Here is a 23,625-nt window from a genome sequence, read left to right as displayed (position 1 = left end):
ATTACATCATCTTGGACTTTATTCTTCTAGCTAGCCTCCATTTTGGCTGACCCGCCCCTCAACATGGCTGCTATTGGCTGACCCACCGCATCCCCACGCCCACGGCCACTGCCACCACCAACCATACAACTACCACCACCCAACCCAACCCCACCCCTGCCTGTCTTCAGCCAAGCCTTGATTGGATGACTCAAAAGATCTCTGGAAAGCTCGTATCAGGATGGTGTAAATGAGTATAGATGTGGACTATCATGGTCAATCGTCCACGCTTTCCTTGGCTGCCACTTGGTCTTCGGAGACAGGGCCCACAATGCACCCACAGAGCGCCGATGCCGGACGAGCATTTTGGCTGGCTCGGCTTTGTCCCCGACAGAAACCCTGTGTGGGCCACTGGTGGTGACTGCGCTTCAGGCAGCATGGTGTGGCCATGTGTGTCACATCCCCCCTTGTCATCCCACCAGACGGAGGGCTGTATCATGGCTATCGTCCTGTCACACTTGGATGATGCTTCTTCGCCTCAGAGTTTGACAGTGACTTGCCTTAGTGACAATTACCACCAGAACCAGCTTTCTTATCCACCTGGTTCAAAAGGTCTGTGTGCTGGAGATTGGCAGGCATTTAATTTTCCCTCTCTCGCTGCTGTCATGCTGTGCTATTCATTTCAGTCCTCTGTTTGTGTTTCTATCTGCTCTTCTTTCATGATGCCATGTTAACTGTTCAGGCCTTTTCACATCATGATACCTCTACGCGTGTAGCCATCCTTGTGCCGATAGCAGGAAACCCCGGTCCCCATATGCAGGGCCTCTTGCCACTGTATCACACATCTATTCACCAGGAGAGCTGAAGAAAAAGAAATCCACTCTGTAAGCATTCGTTGTCCCTTCCTTTACTCCCAGTGTTTTGCTCCTTCTTCCCCTTATTTCCACTGGGAGGAACACTGACCTCATTTGTGAGGACAATAACCCCCTTGACTTTGGGGATTAAGACATGAAACCTTTGTGGATTAATTAGGTTCAGAGCTGAATTCATTTTGTCGCCATGGAAGGCAAAGAGGAAAGAGGCGGATATGGGCTGTAGGCTGTATTATGAATTTGCTGTTAGCCCAGATAGATATATTAAAAACAAATGTTGGAGCTGATCACATTTAAATCCTCCAGCAGAATGGAACTGCATTCATTCACATGGGCTGAGCATTAGCAATGGGAAGTAACAGTAACTAAACTGTCAAATCACAGCAAGCATTATAGAGTCTTAGAGCACATCAGTGCCGACTTCTAACCCGGGTTTTGCAATCATGGAGACAATGTTAGCTGCTGAGCTTAACTCTTTGGCAAGGTTACCCATGCAAATGTGGTTTGCCGGACTATCTTCTATCTGCAATAGGCTGGAGTCTGAATCAGTGCATTCATTCCTCTAGATCTACTCTTAAGCTTGTCACGCATAATGTAGCAAGTAGCAGTTCTGACAATGCCGCAGGAATCACATTATCTCAGTTGTCTTGGTAACAAAGCAAAGTGTTTGTTTTCCAAGATGTGGTGCAATTGCAATTTAGACGGTTTACACCTATTGTGTTTATTGTGTTTTTCTTTTTTTTTCCGTCAAGAGCATATGTTATTTGAATGTATCTTTAGCTCACAAAAAGGGGCTGTTAGTGAGATGTTTTGTTTACAAAATAACAAAGGTGTTTGTTTCACCAAAGGCACAACAGAAGATGTGTTAATGCATGTTTCATGTCACCTTGTGTTCGCTGTAAATAAAAGCGACTGTTGTCTTATTAGAGTAACACCTTCCGAATGCGACAGCCCCAGGTATAGCTCCCTTATGGACCAAGTGTTGAACATGTGCTTGATGAGGCGCCTTCCTAATGAACCCAAGTCTCGTCATCTCTCACAACTTCCTTATATTCTTTTTTCTGCCCCCGAGTAAATGTCGCCCGATGGTCCACGCGGCGAACATATGTTTATGTGGCGTTGTTATAGGAAGTGAATGTTTCTTGAATCCTCTCAGTGTGAAGCATAAATCTCCATGTGAGGATCTCAGACAGCCATTCTCAGAGCTAGATTAAGATCCCTGCTCGTAATACACATGGAGCTTCCAGGTCTTCCTAAATCAGGAGGCGTTTTACTGTAGGAGACAAGTTATTCAAGGACTTTCAGACAAACCTTAAAAGTGATGTCCAGGGGGAACCCAACTCCTTTCACACCTTTCTTCTACGACAACAAATTCCCCGTCTTTTTCCTCAACAACTTTACCAACCAAGGACACAGAAGGTTCCCTGGTTGAGACTTTCAGGAGACGTTGGTGTAGATTTGGGGGTTTCCTTTTTTTAACCCCTGGGCCTCCATCCAGCTGCCAGAAGTTAGCTCCTTCCCTCCTGAGGACACAGGTTTATCCGGGGCTTTCGTTGAGAAAGACTCACATTTCTCCCCAGTGGTCCTCCTCATTCCTCCTATCTCCCGTCTTAAGACATGGCGCTAAATCGAGGCTAAGCCACAAGCCACCCTCATGGGGGGACGGATCGACCAAATGCCACCTCTCCTGGCAGGCCTCGCATGTAAGGTGTAATTGTGCCGGTGCAGTACTCTCCGGGCCAGAATCAGGTATTTCCTATTAGACACAGAGATGATGAGTGGATTTTCAGGAGGAGGATGGGAAAGCTGTCTTGGTCAATCCTCCCTCCTTCTCAATATCTCAGTTCTTTTCCCTCATGCTCTCTGCCTCTTTTGTCCCCCCCCTCACCACCACCACCTCCTCCTCCCCCCTCCTCCCTTGCCTCCTGATCCTTGAGCCCACCCCCTACTTCACATTTCTACCTGTTTTGCTGGTACTTGACAAGACAGGATTTTGTCTTTTGTCTTCCTTGGCATTCCCTCTTTTCATCTTTTGGAGAGAAGGGCAAAAAGAGGATGAGGGATTGAAAGTTTGTGGAGGAAAGTTTTTGGAGGACGTTTCTGGATTATGTTCACAAGGCACAAGCTGCTCACAGTGTGAACATGGCACGTTGTCAATGAGATCTATTTCCATGACGATTATTTTTATACTCCAACAATCAGGGAGCCGACAGCACAGTGCCACAGGAGGAAAAAAAAAAGTCCTTCTTCCAATTCGATACACCCTCTGTAACATTTTAGCTGTAAATACTAACAAAGCCGTGAGGGAAAAGATAATGACAAGATACCAACCTTCTTTTCTGGCGTTACAAATTTCCATTCTAGCTTAACTAAGTGTCCTGTTGAGTTGTCAGGAGTAAGTGCACCAAACCTCAGGCTGCGCACATCTTCTGATCGGATGCTCTCCACTGTTCAGTGTTGCGGTAAATGCAACATCTGATGGCTCTCTGAAATCCGGTGTGTTGGACAGGTGAGATGCTGCAGCGAGTGTCACTTTTGAGATGTGAGTTAGCACCATGTCACCCTTCCCCATCTGTAAGCTTTCAAGATTGTGTTAGACTGTTTTTTTCTCTTCGGCATGTGTGCGTATGTTTCAGGGAGTCTGAAGTAATTCAAACTGGTTTTGTACACTTGTGTGTCCAAGAATTGTGATAAAAACTCTTGTAAGGAAAAAAAAAAAGAACATTTGTGCAGTATCAAGAATATGGCAACTAAACAACTGATTTGGAATTCACTGCCATATTCAGTGTCACTATTTGACTTGGTGTTTGGCAGACTAAAACAGGGTACAGATTGAGAGACAGTGTCACAGGGAGAAGGGAATGTCTTGTTCTTCATCTGCCATTTAGATTCCTTCCACTTATTGCTTTCCTAAGCTTTCTCCCTCGTTCCGACCTGAAAGAAAATGATCAGTCACCTTAACCTCCTGCTTTACGCCAAGTCAATGATGGCTGACAGGACATGTCAGATACGTCAAGACGTCTCGACGCATGTATGCGACTCCTCTCTCTCCCAGCGTCTTGTGTGCTCAGTGGGCTGTTGGAGGGCTTTCTGCTAGACAGAAGGGCTCGGCTGCAGAATGGGGCTCGAGCCAGGCATCTTGATGATTTTTTCAGGGTGCATCACCATCTCTCTGGAAGCGCCAAGTGTGCACCAAGGCCATGCCATTCACTGTAGAGAGTGTGTGATAGGGGGCACACCATCTCCCATCTCTTCCAGGCATCTCGTGGATCTCTGAAACAAAGATGAATCTGGTTGCCACATTAAAGACAAACGCTGTGATTTCTGTAAGCAATAAAATTGTAATTCAGCGAAGCTGTAATGAATGCAGTGAAATGGTTGTCTAGTGAAACATTTTGTGAACTCGATTAGAGGTGCTAAACCATTTATTTGTGAAGTCTGTTATTGCAGACATAATTTGCAGTGGCAGCACCAGTTTACCTAATTTTATTTATGTATTCCCTTGGTCAATGTTGTTTCTAAATGAATGTGAAATTTTTGTCTTGTTGTGGAGCGCTAATGCTGGGATTTTGTGTGTAAACCAAATAAAATTACATGTAACTGTCTGCTGTGTATTAACCAATCCATTCAGTCTCTGTGAACACCAGTCAAATAAAAACATGCATAGATTTCAAAAAGCGCAAATTAAGCCGTCTGCTCAGATCTCCCCATACTGACAAATGGTCTGATACAGTAAGACTTAATTTGAAATGTCCTACATGAACAGCTTTGTCCTCCTATGATTTGACCTTAAAGAACATGTAAAGCTTATTCCACCTCTTTTTTCCCTCTTTTTCTCTCCCCCTCCTCCTCTTCCTGCCTCCCCCATCTCTCCCAAGTCTAAATTAATGCCACATAACAGCGATCGATGGATCCCTGCTAATCGCGTTAGACGTTTTGTTTTAAAATACCAGAGCCCAGCTGGTGGCTTCTAGCACTCATCTGTTTGTCTCTGTTGTGCTGATCTCTGCCGCTCTTTTCTCCCTTCTCCTTCCTCGTCTCTCTGTTGCTCATTTTCTACCTCTGTCTTTCCATCCATCCATCCCTCCGTCCCTCCATCCCTCCCTCCCCTCACCTCCGTCCTTCTTTTTCTCTGCATCTCTATCTCTCCACAGTTTGTTTTGCAGACACGAGGGAGGGGTGAGGGGGAGAGAAAAAAATTGGCCCAAATCCTAGGTATCACATATCTGACCATATTTCAAGCCCAAATGAAGCATGTTAAAAAAAATCCCTTTTTCGCTTTAAAGGTCAGACATTAGCACTGGTAAAAACTGATCTGTGGATTTATGAATTTAGCCCCGTTGTTGGGGCTCCTTTGTAATGGAAGATTCAGTGGGGGAAGCTTAACATTGCATTGTTTTGCTTTGACAACGCAGCCACGAGAGCCCGTGCAGCTGTTCCCCATGCTCACAATGGCAGATTAATTAACACAATCATGTGGCGCTGGCTTGGGCTCAATAGCCAGGTCTGCTCAGGGATAGATAGGTAAATCCTATACATGCATTTCCAGACTACCACTGAACATTCTTGTGATGCTGTGCCATAACTCGATAGATTTGGTCACCAACTGGTCAGCTGTAGCCACAAAATTAATGTTGAATATTTTACTAATTGCACTGATGTTGTGTAAAGAGAGAGAGTGTGTGTGTGTCTTCGTGGCATCTGTAAGTGGCTGTGCATTCAAAATCAGTTTCTTTTCCTGGTTTTTGGTCATAAAATTGTAATTGTGCATAGTACAGATTTCTCTGTTGAGGTAACTATGTGCCAGTTAGTCTGTAAGTATTATATTCACACATATGTCAGCATTAACAGTTGTGCATGTGTGGCTGTGTGCGTGTGTGTGTATTTCTGCTAGACACTCATCAGCCAGTCTAGAAAGCCATCGCCATTAGACAGAGCCTCCTCTAATTAAGATTCTGCCGGTCGACCCGTCTCTCTTACTTACTTAGTTCCCTGACATTTTAAACTGTCTATTATGCCGCCTGGCTTTCAGGTGCAATGCTGTGTAAATGGCAAGTCAAAAAATTATGTATCTTTTACATACAGATATCCAACAGGGATGGGTGCTGGGGGCGGAGGGGGTGACAGATCGGACCGGGTCTTTAAATTATCACCAGGCTCTGTGATCTTTCTTGATTGATCATATCACTTCCCATCCTCACTGTCACTCCATTAGCACCTTTCTCTCTCCCTCACCCACCCTTCCCGCCCACTCTCCCCTCTTTGTGCTCTACTCTCTCCTTCTTATTGTCATTATTGTTATTTTTAATATTTCAACATCATCTACCGTGCAAAAAAAATGCACACCTCTTCCTGGTGTTTTGCACGGACATGACCACAGTTTGTCAATATTTTACCCTTGGACCATCCCCTGTGTTGATATAATGATCACTTAACAGTCAGGAGTAAGGCAAGAAGGAAATTAGGGCGTCGGCAGCAGAGAGGACAACAACACTGAAGCAATTATGTTTCTTTGAGCCCAAGCATTCTCACGTTAATGAAATCCCTTATCGTTAGGCGAAGAGGAAGGTGGGGAGGGGAGGACAGGTGCACGAAATGTACGTTGTTCATTTATCTTATTCTCTGAAATGAACGGAAGGAGCGGCGGGAATAATGTAGAGATAAAGTCCGGGCAACAAGTGTGTGTAGTTTTTTTTTTCCTTTTTTTCATATCCCTGGTCCTGCATTTTGCAATGACAGAGGAAGAAAAGAGAGAAAAGGAGATGAGTTTGTGAGGGCGACTTAGATAGAGAGAGAGAGGAGGTGGGAAGAAGAGGGAGGCAGGGGAGGAGGGCATGATGTATCACACGTTATCATCTTCCTAAAGGACAAATCGAAGAAACTCCATGCAAATATTAGAAGTATTTACCTTCCTGGAAAATGTCTGCCCTTTTCCTTTGATGATGAGATCAGTCAGTGTTCAAAAGTGACAGAGATCCAGCTGAAGAAGAGATGTCACAAGGGGAGTGATCAGGGACTGTGCAGTCATTTGTCATGATTATATTTATTTATTTTCACCCTCAAATTGTGAGCGAGAATTTATCAGCCGTATACATTTATTCCTTACAAGTAAACCTTACTATGAAAACACTGTTGAATACCATCAAAGCAAATGCTTCACTTACACAGATGTGTGAAGCAAATCTTGACATGCATCTGGATGAACACAGTAACACATAACAGCCTCATACAATAGGAACTCTTAACAGTCGTGGGATCTAAAACTGTAACCTTGCATATTTGGGAAATTAGTCTGTGGTGTTCATGTGCTGGTTTTCATTAAACTGTAAGTGAAGCCCAAAGTATGACTGCTTGACTAAACATGTTGCTTTTAATATAGATGTGACAGGAAGCCAGATTTAATCCTTCGTTGCTCAGGGGCAGCACCAGTATGAAGGCATCCAGGAGAACAGCACCATAAAGTATCCCTAAAGAGGTCTGACTACTGGTGTCATGGGTTTTTTAAATCATTATCAAATGGTGGTCTATGGTCAGTTTAGAGGGTCTTAACTTAAAAAGGTTTGAGAACCAGAAGCCCCAAACAACCAAGAGCTGCTTCGCGCTGGACCACAACCTGCTGGTGACACCAGATAAAAAGTCAGGGAAGGACAACAATCAATGGGTTGCTTCCTCAGGGGACAATGAATATGTGCAAAAATGTCACGACAGTTGTTTGGTACGGGAAGGAATTTTTTTAGCCAGTATACCTGATTAGCTTTAGAGCTGGTGCCATCAATATGTTTTTCAGTACAGGCTGAACAACTGCTGGAATGATTGCCATGACATTTTCATGCTCCCCGGAGGATGACCCCTTCTGATCTTGATGACCCTTTATTTTCCTTCTGGCACCATCAACAGTTGTGAAATTGTAAATCTTTCCAGACACGTTCAGTTTTTTTTTTTTTCCCCCAGTGTTGAGATTATTATTTATTTATTTTTTTTACATGGAGTTTTGCTGTTTTTAATTATAATATGAACCTTGTGCAGCCTATATATTTGTCAGCAGTAATTAATGTGTGTGTGTATGACTCGTGGTCAAGTGCATAGCACAAGTATTTTTAGGGCCTGTCCATGAAAGCAGGTGTGGAGTTGTATTTTCCATGAAATCCGCAGAGGGACAGGGGTGATCTCACCGCTGAGATACCACTGGGATGAGAATACATAGATAAATAAATGCCCCAGTCATTGTTAGCTGCTGCTATTAGTAGTGTCGGGCTGCAGTGACACTAATGTCTGCTTTGGGCTGCTGTGCTGAGGTTCACTCTATCTCTCCTGTAAAAGAAGGCTATCTGACTGGAAACAGATCTGGGGCACTGGGGGGGCTGGCCCCAGCTCGTTGGATTTAATGACCCATTTCCTCAGCTGCCTTGTGCCACAAGCAGTTAAACGACAGTCAAGGTGCCCAGAGGTTCCCTACCATGGGACCGGGGGATGGGGGGTTGTAGTGAGGGGGAGCACAGAGTACACTAGTTCTACAGACAGAGTGAGTAATAGAGAGCGACATACCCCGGCTACCAGGCAGCAAATCAAAGCCCATTTCCCCAGCAGGAAGTTAACTAGTACCCACCACAGACTCAAGTCAGATGTTCAGTGCATTCCAGGAGTTATTTCATGATCAAATGTTGGTATTTAATTCTTTTGGTGTAGCCAGGCTTTCAACAGCCACCGGAGGGGAAAAAAAAAAAGGTTGGTAGGTTGGTACACTTGTTGAATCCAGAGCAAGTGCAGAATGTGAATGAATAGGAATGCATGGCATCTTGGTCAAAGGGGTCTCCGTGCAGACATGTTTTCTCTCCTCGTCCTGATCAATGGCAGTTGGAAGGAACACAAACAGGGCAAAGTTTCCCAAATGCATCCTAGGGCTATCCATCTCACCACTGGGCCAGAGGATGTTTTTAAAAATGATCAGAAATTAACAGTAGCTCCATGGAGGATTAGAAAAGCATCTTGAGAGAACTGTGGAAGCGACATAAGGAAACTAAAACTATACATGTTTATTTAATTTTCTCTTGTTTGTTCTCACCGATGTTGTTAAGTGACATAAGATTAATACAAATTAAATGAGAAAAGAGACAGACACAAATCAAAATCATCAAACTTAATTTGTCGTAGTCATTTTCTTCTCCCTCTCCTCGCCACATCATCTCATCTGGCTGAGATGCTACTTCGGTTTTCTTTTGTTTGTTGTTAAATATGCATATATGTCATATTTTAATTTGTAGTTTATTTGCTGTTTACCATTTGCTTATTTGTTAAGCACAGAGATGATAAGGAATGACATCTGCAACATTCACCAAACTAACAGCCTTAAGCTTGTTTGAGGTTGAATATTTAATGTATAAAGAGTAACATCTGCCTCGAGAAGCAGTTAAATCAGCCCAAGTTTACTTTCCTGAACACAGTTCCACCCAGGAATATGAATTATAATGGTCAGCATTGCTGAAAGCTGCAGACTATTTACTGCACATTAGGCTGCGTTTTCATGCTGAACAATTATCCAAGTGTAAGATATTTCTTTGTAATGTAAATATTTTCAATATATGGCATGGCTAACAGACAGTAAAATATGCAAAGTTACCTTATAGTGCATTCAGCATCATCATCAGCACCACAAACAGCCTCAGTTCATAAGTTCTTAGTGGCATGCACTTGCACTTATTCTTGAGTGCCACTTTTGGAAACACATATAGGAATTTAAGAGCATTTGTGGAATAAATTGTAAAAGAAACACTCATAGCTGCTGAGATAGATCATCATCAGGAAACAGGATCTGGTTCAAAAATCCAGCCGTTCATAAAATTTGCTGGAAACTCCTGTTGGCTGGAGGCATTTTAGTGACATGCAAGGCTGGAAAAAACAATATCAGGTAGGTGTAAATTAACAAAAAACATGATTAACTCCAACAGATTGAGCAAACTGTATAAATTAGACTAAGATTTTAATCAGTATCAGTGATGCATAGTACCTCTGGCCGCCAGTGGCAGCATAAGTTGAGGAAGACATAGCCTATTTTTTCAGTTTCAACTATCAGTTTGTATTGAATTTAATGGCTGAGCTTTATTTAAATGCATATTCAGTTTTGGATCAGATCTAGTTTATGGTTGTTTCTTATGGCTGTTGGAAATTTGCAAAGTTTTTACAAAGAAAATCTTATCTTCATTGAAAACTAAAATGTATCAGTGATTTGGCACTTCAAAGTTTGAAACTCAAAATATGGCTGTGCAGTCATTTTTCCAGAACCTTAGAGCTGTGCAAATTACATTGAGAATTACTCTGCACTGATCTTGTCTCACATCAAATTGAATAGACCTCTGCCAATGGTATTGTGTTCCCTTCAACATTTTCATTTTGAGCATAACCAGAATTATCGCATATTCTTCTTGTCACAGTCTGACGCTTACGCGTCACTTACAAGGCAGTCCACATGGCCTGTGTGTCGTGCTAGCTGTGGCTAATCTGTCCACGAGCAGCTAGGTTCAGACAGACCTGAGGAGTGGCCTAGAAGTTATATTATGATTTTCAAATTTGTGGCTTTCATGTAGTTGCGTAAACCACTGCTAGCATTAGCTGTATACTCAACTGGACCGTTGTTGTCATGGTAACAGAGACACAATCTCTAGAAATGTGTCGATGTCAGACAATGCCATCATAGTAACAATCATAAACACACCATTAACGTTGTAGAACGGAGTTTGATAATGTTTAGACACATCCTACACAAGAAAAGATTTTGGGTTTCGCTTAAGTTATGTTCTTATTAAGGTGCGAAGACCTTCATCACCACAGCCACAAAAGGTTAGGTTTGTGAAAAATGGTGTTGATATTGGTTTCTTACAGGAAATGGACAGCAGCCTCCTTAATGGAAATCCATTTGAGTCCTAACAAGGCTTTTGTGACTTGCATATTAGGGTTACCCAAAGTTTCCTCTGGCAAAATTTACTGAAGCCACTTGAGGTCCTTAAGGTATCTAAAGGTCATAATAATCTGCTTGCAGAGATGACCTGTGGGATCATTTTTGTCTCAATTATGTTTGGTCTATTGAACTGTATGTTTATCACTCAAATTGATTCTGAATTCTTACTGTTGAAACATCCCATCAGACTCTTTAATAAGTCCAACAGAAAAGCGAGAATGTGCACAAGACAAAGCAGTTGAATACACACATGACCTCCTTTTGTTTAGGGCAATAGTGCTTTATTTACAATAATGAGCCCACTTGACCTTCTCCACAAGTATAGCAACTGTGCTCTAGGCCCTGAGGAGAGACCTAAAACGGCCATCAAACTTCCACCACTAAAAACTTGAGCACGTGCCGCCCTATCAAGCTAATGATCAATTATTAATATCCACAATCCGCAGCCTTGATGTGGCTGCTTGGATATAGAAAAGCAGGCAATTATGTGCTACTCTCTTTTGGGTTTTGGCCGCCTGCATCTGTGGCCTGCCTCTCCCTCTCCATGCGTTGAGCTCCCCTATAAATATATAACAGATAGTCCCTCTTAGCACACCACAAGTTCTTATTGGGGCCCTCTTATTGCAGATATCCAGATCCAGATTAATTTGTAATTAGTCTTGAGTTGTTGAGCCTCTGAAAGATAAAGGATTCCAACTCCCATTCTATTCGGCCCAAACGCTGACGATCACTTAAAAAGAACAAACGCTCTTGCGCGAGATAAAAATAGCTTAAGCTCGGACTTATTTGTTTGCCGACAAATGCCAGACACATATGTCTGAATGGCTGGGGTGATGCTAAAGCAGAGAATAAATGAGTTGGTCTATAATAAACTTGTCATTGTGTCTCTCTGCGTGTTTGTTTGTTTAAAAAAAAAAAAAAGAGGGGGAAAAATGGTTAACAATTCATCAGCTCAGCACAGGCAGCCCTGGCGTTTTCTCGTGCGCGAGACATCACTGTTAAAGCTTAAAGCGAGAAGCAAAGATGAGAATTAAAAAGCCGACTGCTTTACTTTTTTTTCTTCTTTTCACAGTGTAAGTCTCTTTCCAGGAGAGACCCCCTTAGCAGGTTCCTTTTAGGCTTCCCATTAATTTGCCCCCAAATGTCATATATCCCTCCACAGATAACACATGATGAATTTTTAGGCAGTACTTGTGTGGTGTGTGTGTCAAAAGATATACTGGAATTGTTTTTAGTCATTTAAGAAGACAGGGGGTGTAGAGGCAGGGGGACAAGGGGTGGGTGGGTGTGGGTGCACTTCAGTCTATTAATAGTTGAGTCATCAGTGCCTCAGTGTTCTGAAATGGCAAATTGTTAGATCCCCAATGGTGATTATTACTTTCTGTCAATGACCTTCATAACAAATTAAAATTATGCGACTGGGACAGAGCGTGCTCTTTAATAGGCGTTATGCATGGGATTGTGTGTGTGTGCATGCTATTGTGTGCATGTGTGTCCATGCATGTGTGTGTGTGTGTGTGTGTGTGTGTGTGTGTGTTTAAATGCAGGTGGCCACAGGGTGAAGGCCTCTAGCATTTAAAAACTTCCCCGCTCTCACTAAAACCAGGGCCTTCCTCTCATTTATTTTTAAAACACAGCTCTATCTCTTCTGGTCGTTGTTTCGTGTCACGTCTCACGTGCTTGTACGAACACACACACACACACACACACACACACACACACACACAGGAAGGATGTTTGCAGCTACAGTATAAATCTTTTTATTTCATTTTCCGAGACGCTGGACAAGTTCATAGAAGAGGAAAACGGGACGCGTCCTTGGTCTTTGGATTTACAGTCTGACCAGGATACGGTGTGAGCAGTAGTGTCTCTCGCTCTCTCTCTTTCTTACCCACCTACACTACACACACAGACAGACACACACACACAAATACACCACACAATATGTATGCATGACATGAAGCAGATTTACCCACTTTAGCTCCCCCTCCACTGTGGCCTTGTTAAAAGTGTTCATTGCCTCTTGTGGTAATATATGTCTTTAAGTGCACATTTATGCTCCCGAGCTATCGATCACTGTACATTCCCCACCAGATAATTACTCCACCTTAATATGCACCCTTAATGAGGCTTAATTGATTCATTTTCATTGATGGAAAATAACGGCACTAATGGCTGCGGTGTGCAGAGCATTGATGCCGCGTACAGTAAAGACTCTGACCGGTGCCAGGTGGATCGAGGGTGGGACACAAGTGGTAGTACTGTAGCTCAGTTTGATGATTGGACTATTGTGCATACTGTTGATTTAGCATGCGCGAGAATGAATAGGAAATCAATGGTGGCTTAGGAGGACTCCTACTTTATTCAGTGTTAAAGGGCCAGTGCAACAGGGTGGTTGTCATCTGTAGGCAACAGTCTATATGTGCACAGTGGCTTGATGTGTTTTCTTTTCCTTACACCTCACTTCGACTCAATTCATTTAGTTTCATTCCTGCTTTACTTTACCTACTCCTTTGTTCTGTCATCGTATGACATGTTTCCTTCCTCTTAGTTTTCTTTGCTAATTTTTAATAGCATCCTTCTATTTGTTGTTGTTTCACCCCTTGTTTTTTATCCTTCTCTTCCCTTTCATTTCCTCTCCTCTCCTGTCCTTCCCATCGTTTCCTTCATGTCTTGTCTCAAATCCTCACCTTTCCTTCTTTGTCCTTTCTTTTCGTTGTATTTATCCATCAAGAGGAAGCCAGCAGTATCCCAGTAAAAGACACAGCAACCTAGTCATCCTTCACTAATGGTAACCACACCACTTCCTGCCAACACAGACTGAGAGGGGGCATGATGAATATACACCCTAATTATTATAGCACAACACACTCAAATACACACACACACACATTGGCAAGTGTGTGTGTACACAAATGCACAGACAAACACATTAGTAATTGTTCTTGTCCTCATGTCCTAAAAGACACCCACCTCTGTCCCCATCTGCCTTTTGTGCTATCATGCAGGCAGTGGTGGACAGCATGCACACAAACATAAATGCACATGCACGTGCACACACACACGCGCACACACACACTCATACACCCTCAAGCATCATCCACAGCCTCTCAACGAGGCTATGATCACCCTGCTAGAATGATAAAGTTAGTGAGACATCAGTGCTCCCTCAGACGTTTGTATGTGCGTGTGTGTGTGCATATGTGTGTGTGTGTGTAGGTCTTTTTCCAATGCTCTTTGAAGCCTGAAACAGACTTGAGGAGGGGGGGAAACAAAGGTGGGCCGGTGCCAGGCACCATTCCTCTTCCCCTAGCCGGGCAGAGGCATAGCCTTTACTGAGGGAGAGAGCCACCTTCTGTCAGAATGTGAGCAAAGGAGGAGGAGGGGAGACGGAGGGATGGAGTGGTAGATGAGAGTGAGAGAAGTGGAAAGGAGAGAGGAATAGAGGTGAGGAAACACGTCCAAAAGAGAAGAAGAGGCAGTCATCAACACTGTCCATCATTTCCACCTGTGTAGTGGCAGGGACTAAGGGTTTGTCCCTTCACAAATGAAATTGCTTCTACAGATTTTGTGAAGCATCGGCTGCTTCTTTTTTATCTTTGTTTTAAATTTGTGGTTTCGTTTTTCGGAGCAGCGTCCTTCACCTAATAGTTTTGGAAAAATAATCCTCACAGCATGAAGATGACATTTTCCTGGAAGACATATCATGCACCCCCAAAGCCACCCTTCCATTCAAGAAAGTACTTCAAACAAATGTCTTTAACACAATTCTGCACAACAGAAACTACAACCCTTTCATTACACAGGTTGAAAAAGGGAACTAACTCTCCTCCTTCTGTTTTTCCCCATCCTCTCTTCTCCCCTCTCTCTTTTTTTCCCTCTCTCTCCTCCACAACTCCGGTTTTAGTGCGGGCGTTCACTAATAAATATAAATGTTTGTGATTAGCATCTCTGCAGCACAGGTGCATGTTTGTTGCGAGGGGAGGCTTGTTCATTAATTTTCAGCCATGAAAAGTGCAGCGCGCCATGAACGGAGAGTCCACATCGCACACACTGATAAATGAACGCACAGATTGTTAATGTACCATTGTAAGGCTGCTGCCTCCACCAGCTTTGAATAAAAAGGGCCTGCTGCCAAAAAGCAGGGCTATGAGCGCACACACACACACACACACATAAACACACTTGGTCTGAGAGGTGTGGCAGGATCCTATTCAAAGGTCTAGATTAAACCAAAAGAGCTTTAGAATTGGTGTTTTTAGCCTTACACATATAGCCAGGGATTATTTAGATTATATAGACAAGACACCCACTGCTGTGAGGCCTCTAATTAGATTCGGTAGAACAGGAACCTTGTGTCCTGGTCCTAGGGTGTTTTGGCATACTTGACTTTTTGGATTCGGCCTAACACATGAAAACATTTTAAACACTCAAACAGGATTTGTTGTAGGTTTATCTCAAGAAAACTGTGACCAATAACCCTCAAAGTATTCCTGTTATTATCATTATGATGATCATGGTTTCATATCAGGATTAAGCCCCTCCACCACCCTCCCCTCTCCGCCCTTAATCTGGGTGGACATACAGCACTTGCTTAGCTTGTGGACACAACATGTGTGCTGTGTGCATTATCAGAACCAGCACATACTGTATATTTTTTAATTAGATAATGCGCGCTAAATCTAGAACCCGATCCTCAGTGTTTTTTTGAGATATGCTCGCAACTGTTAACGTTCACAACAGGAGAGAGAAACACTGAGGAAGAGTTAACAAAAGGAGGAAAAATAAATAAAATTTGCCTCAGAATGGGTTGTTTTTCAGGAGCTGCGAAAATGTTTTATTAGGGGATTGCTGAACACCTGCCTTAAAATGTCGTTTCAACATCTCCCGAATGCCATTTTGCTTAATTGACTTGGAAATGGCCCAAATGTATTGCTGAATGCGGTCTAATTAATATTAATAATAAATGCCATTATTAACATCAAAGAACATCTGGTGCCCCTGTTTACCCCACCGCCTTATATGTAACACATTCTGCTGCTGTTTTCATCTCACAAACATTGCGGGGGTAAACAACAACTTGCATTTCTTTTATTTTTGTCGATTTCTTTTTTTTTCCCTCTCCTTCTTTTTCTTCTCCTTTGCACAATTTATTTTGCGTTTGGTCTTATCTGTGTTGCACGACAGGGTCAGGAGTAAAACAAAAAGTACGGGGTGAGGATGCTTCGTAAAAAAAAAGAAAGAAAATTTGGAGCACAGTTGTTCTTTGCCCCCTCCTCTTCCCCCTCTTTTCTCCTTCTTCTTCTTGGTCTAGACCTGGTTGCTGTAATACCTCAGAGACTTCTCATATCCCTGGTGAGCTCCCATAGAGGAAAAAAAAAAAAAAAAAAAAGCATCTGCACACAAGACACTAAGAGAGCCTTGCATTAGGACTTTCTCAATGCCCATAAATCATGGACCAAATAACTTTAATCTGAAATTTCATTAAGTAGTCCTTGTCAGGTAGTAAAAGGAGGGGGATAATGCAGTGGTGTTTAATGATAATTGGTGTTTGGTTAATAAATTCTGCGAGTTCAGATTACGTTCTAGCAGTGGCTAGAATGCTAGCATCAGCAGTGTAACTAAACCTCAAATTGATTAACTCGCATGAACCAGACGCTCACAAAGATGGCAGTGGTCCAAATCAAAAAAAGAACGAGAGGGGAATGGGGTGTTGGGAGGTGTGTATCTGTGTCTGTGTGTCTGTGTGTGTGTGTGTGTGTGTGTGAGAGAGAGAGAGAGAGAGACACAGAGAAAGAGAGAGAGGGAGAGCAAGCGAGCATCAGGCCGGATGGTGTTGTGTTGCTCTGGTGTAAGGAAATCAAGTCCCCCCGGGCGCATTTTTAAAAGCCTAATGCCTTTCAAATGATGTCATCACATTTTACTCTTTCTCTCTTTCCCCTCCCGCCCTCCCTCTCTCACCCAATCTCTCTTAATATCTTTCCCCTTTTCAAACTGTTTCCGTCAACCCCCTCCTCGCCACCACCACCACCACCAACACTACCACCACCTCCCCTCCTCTTCCTCCTCCTGCCCCCCCCCACCCCCCCCCCAGCCAGTTATTTGACTACGGGGAGAGGCCGCTGGGCTTCGACGGGAGTCACGTGACGCATTAGAATAATGGCTGAGCAAGACGCAAAACATCTTGTGTTTTTATGACTGATGTGCTTTTTTTCCCCTCCAGTTTTATTTCCTGAAAGTGATATCATACTAATCAAAACCACAGAACGTTTAGAGTGCAAAGTGTGATTGAAAGAGCACCATTAAGGACTGGCAACCCTCCTCCCCCACCACCACCACCAGCAGCAGCAGCAGCCCACACCCCTGGCACCATATATACACACATAATCATTGGCTTTGCTGTTTATTTTGCTGTTGTTGTTGATGATGATTTTTTTTCCCCCCTTTCTTCTTTTTTTTGTCCTCCATTAATGGGAACTGGGTGTGGCTGCTATAAAGAAGTAGGCAGCATGCCCTATCCCAGGGGTATCCACATGCACATCCACACACACACACACACACACACACACACGATAAACTGTATCTAAAGTTACACAATAGACGCTCTTCTATAACTGTCCCTTTACACTGTCCCATCACACACACACACACATACCTATCACACACAGACACATATCTAGAATCATGTGTTTGTGGATTTTTTGTTAGGATGTAATGAACTGAATATATCTTATACAATATATTATCAAAGCACAATCCATGTATCTGTCAGTCAAACGTTGAAGCTGCCCCCGTGGTGTAGCTCCGCAGTGGCAGCGGATCGTTTGTGGAGACTCACGGATGGAAGGCAGCGAGGTGTCTTACACACACACACACGCACGGAAAGAGAGACAGAGAGAGAGAGAGAGAGAGAGAGAGAGAGACACTTATGAACGCAGTTGCACTCTCGCACACAGTTAGTCAGAGGGGAAGTGTGTGTACATGAGTGTGAGTGCAGCAGACAGCAGGCAGAGTGACTGATACTCAGCCTGCCTCCCAGATGGCCTGCTCAACTCTGCTCCAATCTGATCTCAGAGCCTTTGTTCTGGCATGTTCCATTATGCCGCCGTGACACCAGTAAAGGCAGAGGGGAGAGGAGCTGGTCTCAGATCAGATACAGCTGAATTATACATGTATTTCTCTTTTTTCCCCCCTCTGTGATATTCTTGTACTAGCACAGTCGCAGTTCTGCATTTGTCATGTTTTTTCCTGGGTTAGAGGCGAGAGAGGTTCATAGACGACAGATTCAAACAGTGTGAATGTTTGAGTTTGATCGGGAGAATTTGGGGAGGGGGAAAAAAGGAAAAAGAAGTAGTAGTGGCTTGAATGTTTAATTAAAAGATGAGTGGTTTTCATTCTTGATATGGATTATGATCTATTGTGGGGATTAATGCCAGAAAATGAGGTCTGGCTGAAATAAAACATGTCAACTCCGTAGGGGCCTCTGACACTGGCAACAAATTTAGATGAGAGAGATGCATGGGCTGGTAAATACTGATCTTTCATTAAATGTCAAATATTAAATATCACATTTCTTTGTTTGTCTGTTACAAAGTTACAGAAAAAAATAATGACAAAATCTAATGATTTTCTTCTATTTTCTAATTTGTGTTTTCATTAAAAATTGAATCAATTTAAGGCAATGATACATGCAGGTCACTGAGTAGTTAAGGAGCAGACCTGACAACCCTGTATAATTTTTTTATTAGTATGTTGTTTTTAGTGTCCTAAATCAGGCCCCTGTGTTCATATTTATCTTTTTTAAATGCAAAACTGAGCCATTTGTCAACATGAAAATGGTAAAAAAAAAATAAAAAAAATATTGAGCTCTCTAATACAGTATAAGTGGAGGATTCCTAATTGTATAATACTGTGAGCAAAGTGGAAGAGTGATAGTAGCTGGCCTTTATAGGCTTGTATATGAAAAGCCAGAGGCTCACCTGTGACAATCACTTTAATGTTGCCTCTCCTACAGCGAATCTTGTTTGCATAAAAAAAAAGAAAAAAAAAAGGATGGAAGACAGGGAACGAAAATCAATACACAGAGGATTGTTACGGCTGGGTGTCAACAGGCGATCGAGAGTCTCTCCCCACATCGCACACCCAGCTGTGAACGATGATGCCTAATATACAGGGTGACCTTCAAAATGTCATAAATGTGTTGTGCAATAAAGTGTCAATATTTGCGGTTATATGAAGCAGGATGACTTTTACAGTAATTGGAACAGCCACATTAAAAGCTGCGGATCAGTCAACTGATTAAAAGACAAGCATGCTACTGCTGGACACCCAGCAAGAGCCTGGGCCGTGACGTGCAGCTTCACGCGTGTGCACATCTACATATGTTTTTGTGTGTGTGTGTATGTGCACTCACCTCACCAGAAAGAGCAAGGGAGCACACCAAAAGTTGTGTTTTACTTGTCTTTGTAGTGTGTGCTGCCTGTGTGTAGGAATGTGTGAAGCCCATTTATTATTGAAGGGCTGTTATATGCCAGGAGAGCACACTCTCATCCTCTCAGTAGTGTGTCTTCCACTTACAGGAGCACTATTAACCCTGACACACAAGAACGTGGGTGTGTGTGCATGTGTGAGTGAGAGAAAGAGAGAGACAGCCATGCAGAGCCTGTGTGTGTATGTGTGCACGTGTGTGTGTTTGGAAGTGTGGTCTGGTGTTTGTCCTGCTTCTAATCTGTGTTTTGGATTTTTTAATTTTATCCCCATCTGGGGTGGGCAGGTGGGCCAGTGTCTGTTACACGATCTGAGGAATCTTTGCCAAAAGGGGATCTGTACAGTAGACCGCTCAAAATATGTTTATGAGCAGGCAACTATGGCGACAGTATGGTGCAGTCCTGGACCAAGCACTGGGGGAATTGTATTCATTTTTATTTATTTATTTCCTGTCTACAGGATGTCTTTTAAATGCATTCAAATGAAAATGCAAAGAAGAATAGGCTTGGAGGGCAGGAAGGGAGGGGTGCAGTTGATATGTTCACACCGTGCTAAAATTATGCAGGAAATTAGATTTTCACCTGTGATATTTTACATACAATTTGTGTTTGAGTATAATTTGCATCAGGTGTCAAGTTTCACCAAAGCTATTAAACTGTTTTAAGTGATTTAGTTGGATATGATGAAGTGTACTTTTAATTCTACCTTTTAACAACCTAACCCCCTTTTTTTTTTTTTTAAGTTGCGATGTTGTTACATTTTTCGGGGGAAGAGTCAGTCCTCAGTCTTCATCACTATCCGGTGAAAAGAAAGAAAGTTATTCAGAGCTTCTCTGTGTGGGATTTCTTTCTTTCTCCGGCCCTCTGTCTGTGCTCTGTCACGTACTGTTTAAATTTATGTGAAAAGCGAGATCCACAGTTTAACATCTGCTTTTAAAACCTGTCTCCCAGCTTCTCTCTCCTTGTTAGTACACAGAATTAAACCACACATTTGCCAAGCCCAAGTAGAAGCAGCTGGTATTTAGTATCTGTGTATTGTCACAGACTTACATTTAGGTTGCCTTTCAGTTTCAGTTGTGATAAATAGCCTTCAGCCTGATAGCAGCATTGCTGAATGGAGCTGTGTGTCTAGTGTCAGTGCAGAGGGAGGGGGGATGGCGACTTGCTGACTTGGGTCTTTCCATTCTGTAAACCTTATTTGACTCCCCCGACAGAGGAGGGGTGGAATGGGGTGGGGAGCAACAGAAAAGAGAAAAGATTAGGCTACTGTTAAAAAATTTTCCTTATTGTGTGGCATGGTTGCCTAAGTGGGTTTCTCGATTTTGATTCTCTTTCTTTCTTCCCGACTCACCCCCCCATCCTTTCTACACGCATATCAAATCATGTGGCAGATTGGAAAATAAATAACATTTTAAACTCTATTTGTGCTTATTTGGGTCATGCACATTCTGACATGGGTTGAAATTTGTATTTATTTTTTTGACCATGCAGGCCACAGACACTCTTTGTTGTGTTTGTGATGAAAATACAGCCACAACAACCATGGGCTGTTTTTTCTGTATATTTCTTTATCTGCTCTGAAAAGTTCATGACTTCTCACCCTGGCTGAAATGTTGTCTGCAGGATAAGAAAACAAAAATCAAAAACAAACAAGCAATATTTAAACGTCCCATATTTCACATTTCCATATCTTCACTTCTTTTTGTTCCTGATGTTTCTTGATTCTCAAAGTTCTATATTAATATGGTGACACAGAAATGCACACGCAATCTGTATTGAGGAACTGAGCCCTAAAACCAGCCTTCAGGACTTGTATGACTTTGTGATGTCACAATAAAGCAACTGGACCCACTGTCCGTCCTTGCAGGATTCGGTTTCCAGAGTGTTTACCTGAAATTGAAATTGTCAGCCAATCAGAAAAGAGGCTAAAGTGGCATTTTAGTACTTGAATAAATCTTGTCGATATCAAAACGTCAAATAGAATACACAAAGCATGCCGCATATAACACCTTAAGAAAAGAAGGACAAACATTTTTATATGAACTTTTATTTTGCTATGATATGTGGAAATATTTCTTGACAGTTCTGAACCATGTGAGTTGATGATGAACCCTCTGCACAGTGACATCCATCAAATGCTATTTGAACTAGATATTTTTAATTTAACAGCTTCAACACAGAAAACAAATCAAACATCTGTTATGTATTTCTTTTCTTTTTTTAATTTAACTGTGTTGCTCAAGCCTTTAAACTCAGCACAGACTGTCAGCACATCACAGGCTCTTAACCTTTAGTACAACAAGGCCAGTGTGTACAATCTGATGATGACACCCTCACCTCAGATTGTGCTGCTGTCAACACATTCTCAGGTTGTTGCCACTCATCTTCTAGACTCATATTCAGAAAGGTGATTGTGTTGATAACAGAGTGCCGCCGCACTAAACTACGCATCATCGTTTTTTGGCGAGCGGCGGAGGAAGTGGCAGAGGGCGGGGTCAAAACCGTTATCACCCTATCATATCTCTGACAACTACCTGTCAAAATCAGGTCGCAGGAAGAGATGTGAGGAGATCCTGCGATGCTGACATAGCCCATTTTATCTCTCGCTTTTTTTTCTCTCTTTTTCTTTCTGTCTTATTTTGTATTGTTAATTTTCACTGCAATCTAGCATATGCTTAATAGGAATGATGATGATAGCAAAGGATAAAAAAAGAAAGAAAAACAGGAGGAGAAAAGGAGAGGCGGTAGTGGTGCAGGTGGCGGTGTTGAGGGAGGGTGTGCTTGAGTTGAGTGGGGGAGAAGATGTGTGTATGTGTGTGTGTGTGTGGTGGGTGGGTGGGTGGGTTGGGGTATCTCAGGACTATGGTGTCTCTAAAGAAACTGAAAAGCTTATGAACTGTCAGCGTTCTGTCAGTGAGGAAAATAGCGCGGCCCGTGAACCTGTTTGATGTGTTTGACTTTGTGTGGCGTTCGCACATTTGAGCAAGGGAAAACAGGGGACAATGAGAGACAGACAGAGGAGAAAGGGGGGAAAAAAATAAAAAAACGTGTTGTGTTGTGATGTGTGGAGGGGCGGTTTGAAGTGGCACTCAACACACCTTCAATTTGTCTCTCCCTCCTTGTGCTGTCTCTGTGTGTGCTCCAGATGTTGGGGAGGACCTGGGAAAGGCAGCGGGGAGCATTCAGCCGCCTCTGTCCCAGCATCGCGAGCGCAGCCTAGCCTCATCCTCCAAGGATTGCCCCTACTGTGGCAAGTCCTTCCGCACCTCTCATCATCTCAAAGTTCATCTGCGGATACACACAGGTCAGTATACGTCCAAGGATATCATTTCCCCAGCCAAGTCCAGGCTCAGTGCATTTCTCTCGCTATGAAACATTTATTGTACTTCATGCAAAATTTACTTTACTACTTGTACTGACATTCCTTCTGGGGTTAGACTGACATATTGGTTTATGAATATTGGCCTAATCAGATATTGGAGTCAATCTGCCACTGATATGATAGATACGATGCAGATGAATTGATTGCATATTTGTTTTGTAATTGATGAATACTGCATTAGTTTTCTCTGGGAAACATTCTGTTGTAATTTTTTTAGACAAAGGAATTAAAAAGTAACTCATAGAAAGAAAAATAGGTTAAAATAAGTCCACAAATGGTCATAGTATCCAAATTACATGTTCCGATCAGAGGAATTTAGATTTTGTTGTATTTTCTTTGAGCTTATCAGAAATAAAACAAAATAAAACTATTCATAAGACAGAACATATGTTTTCCAACAGTGTCCTTCATTGAGGTTTAAGGCCATTGTTATGCTTTTTTTTCATATTCATCATTTCATTGAGCTCTAATTAACACAACAAGGGTTCAGTGTCCTCTGATGACATCACTCAGAGGGCAATTTCACACTTGCTAACTCTGAATAACTTTCAAGCCAAAACAAAGCTGGCCTGTCCACAGTTTAGGGATATGCGTGAGATGATGTGCCTAATAGATTTAGTTTTATTTTTCAGTCACGCGTCCAAATCCTCTGAGCTGTGCTGTCCAGCCCATACATCTCACTAGCCCATGCTCAGGCAGATATCTGATGAACCTGCACACTGGTCATAGCTTGGAGGTTAAGGCTGCAGTCAGAGTAATGATGTGGACTATGGACAGTAGCCAGGTTTCTAACCCTCTGCAAGGTACGAACGCCCCAATGACTATCCAGGTTAAAGTCACAATTAGAAAACACCAAGGACAACTTCACAAGGACGCGCTGGTTCTAGGTGGTGGGGCTCTTAAGGTTATTCCTCGCATCCCAATTTCTCCCTCAGAGAGTAAGTGTTACTAAGA

General features: G+C 42.7%; 1 protein-coding gene across 1 annotated transcript in view; it reads left to right on the top strand.

The window, feature by feature from the left end:
* znf536 (zinc finger protein 536) overlaps positions 1-23,625 on the top strand; it is a 115,085-nt gene that overhangs the window by 20,333 nt on the left and 71,127 nt on the right. Inside the window, 1 exon segment of the mRNA XM_085767663.1 lies at positions 22,435-22,593. Within this exon segment, the coding sequence (XP_085623789.1) occupies positions 22,435-22,593 (159 nt within the window).

This window comes from Trachurus japonicus, chromosome 3 (assembly GCF_045865225.1).
Source record: "Trachurus japonicus isolate A0001 chromosome 3, Traja_1.0".
NCBI classification, from domain to species: Eukaryota; Metazoa; Chordata; class Actinopteri; order Carangiformes; family Carangidae; genus Trachurus; species Trachurus japonicus.
This window is presented reverse-complemented; position numbering and strand designations above follow the sequence as displayed.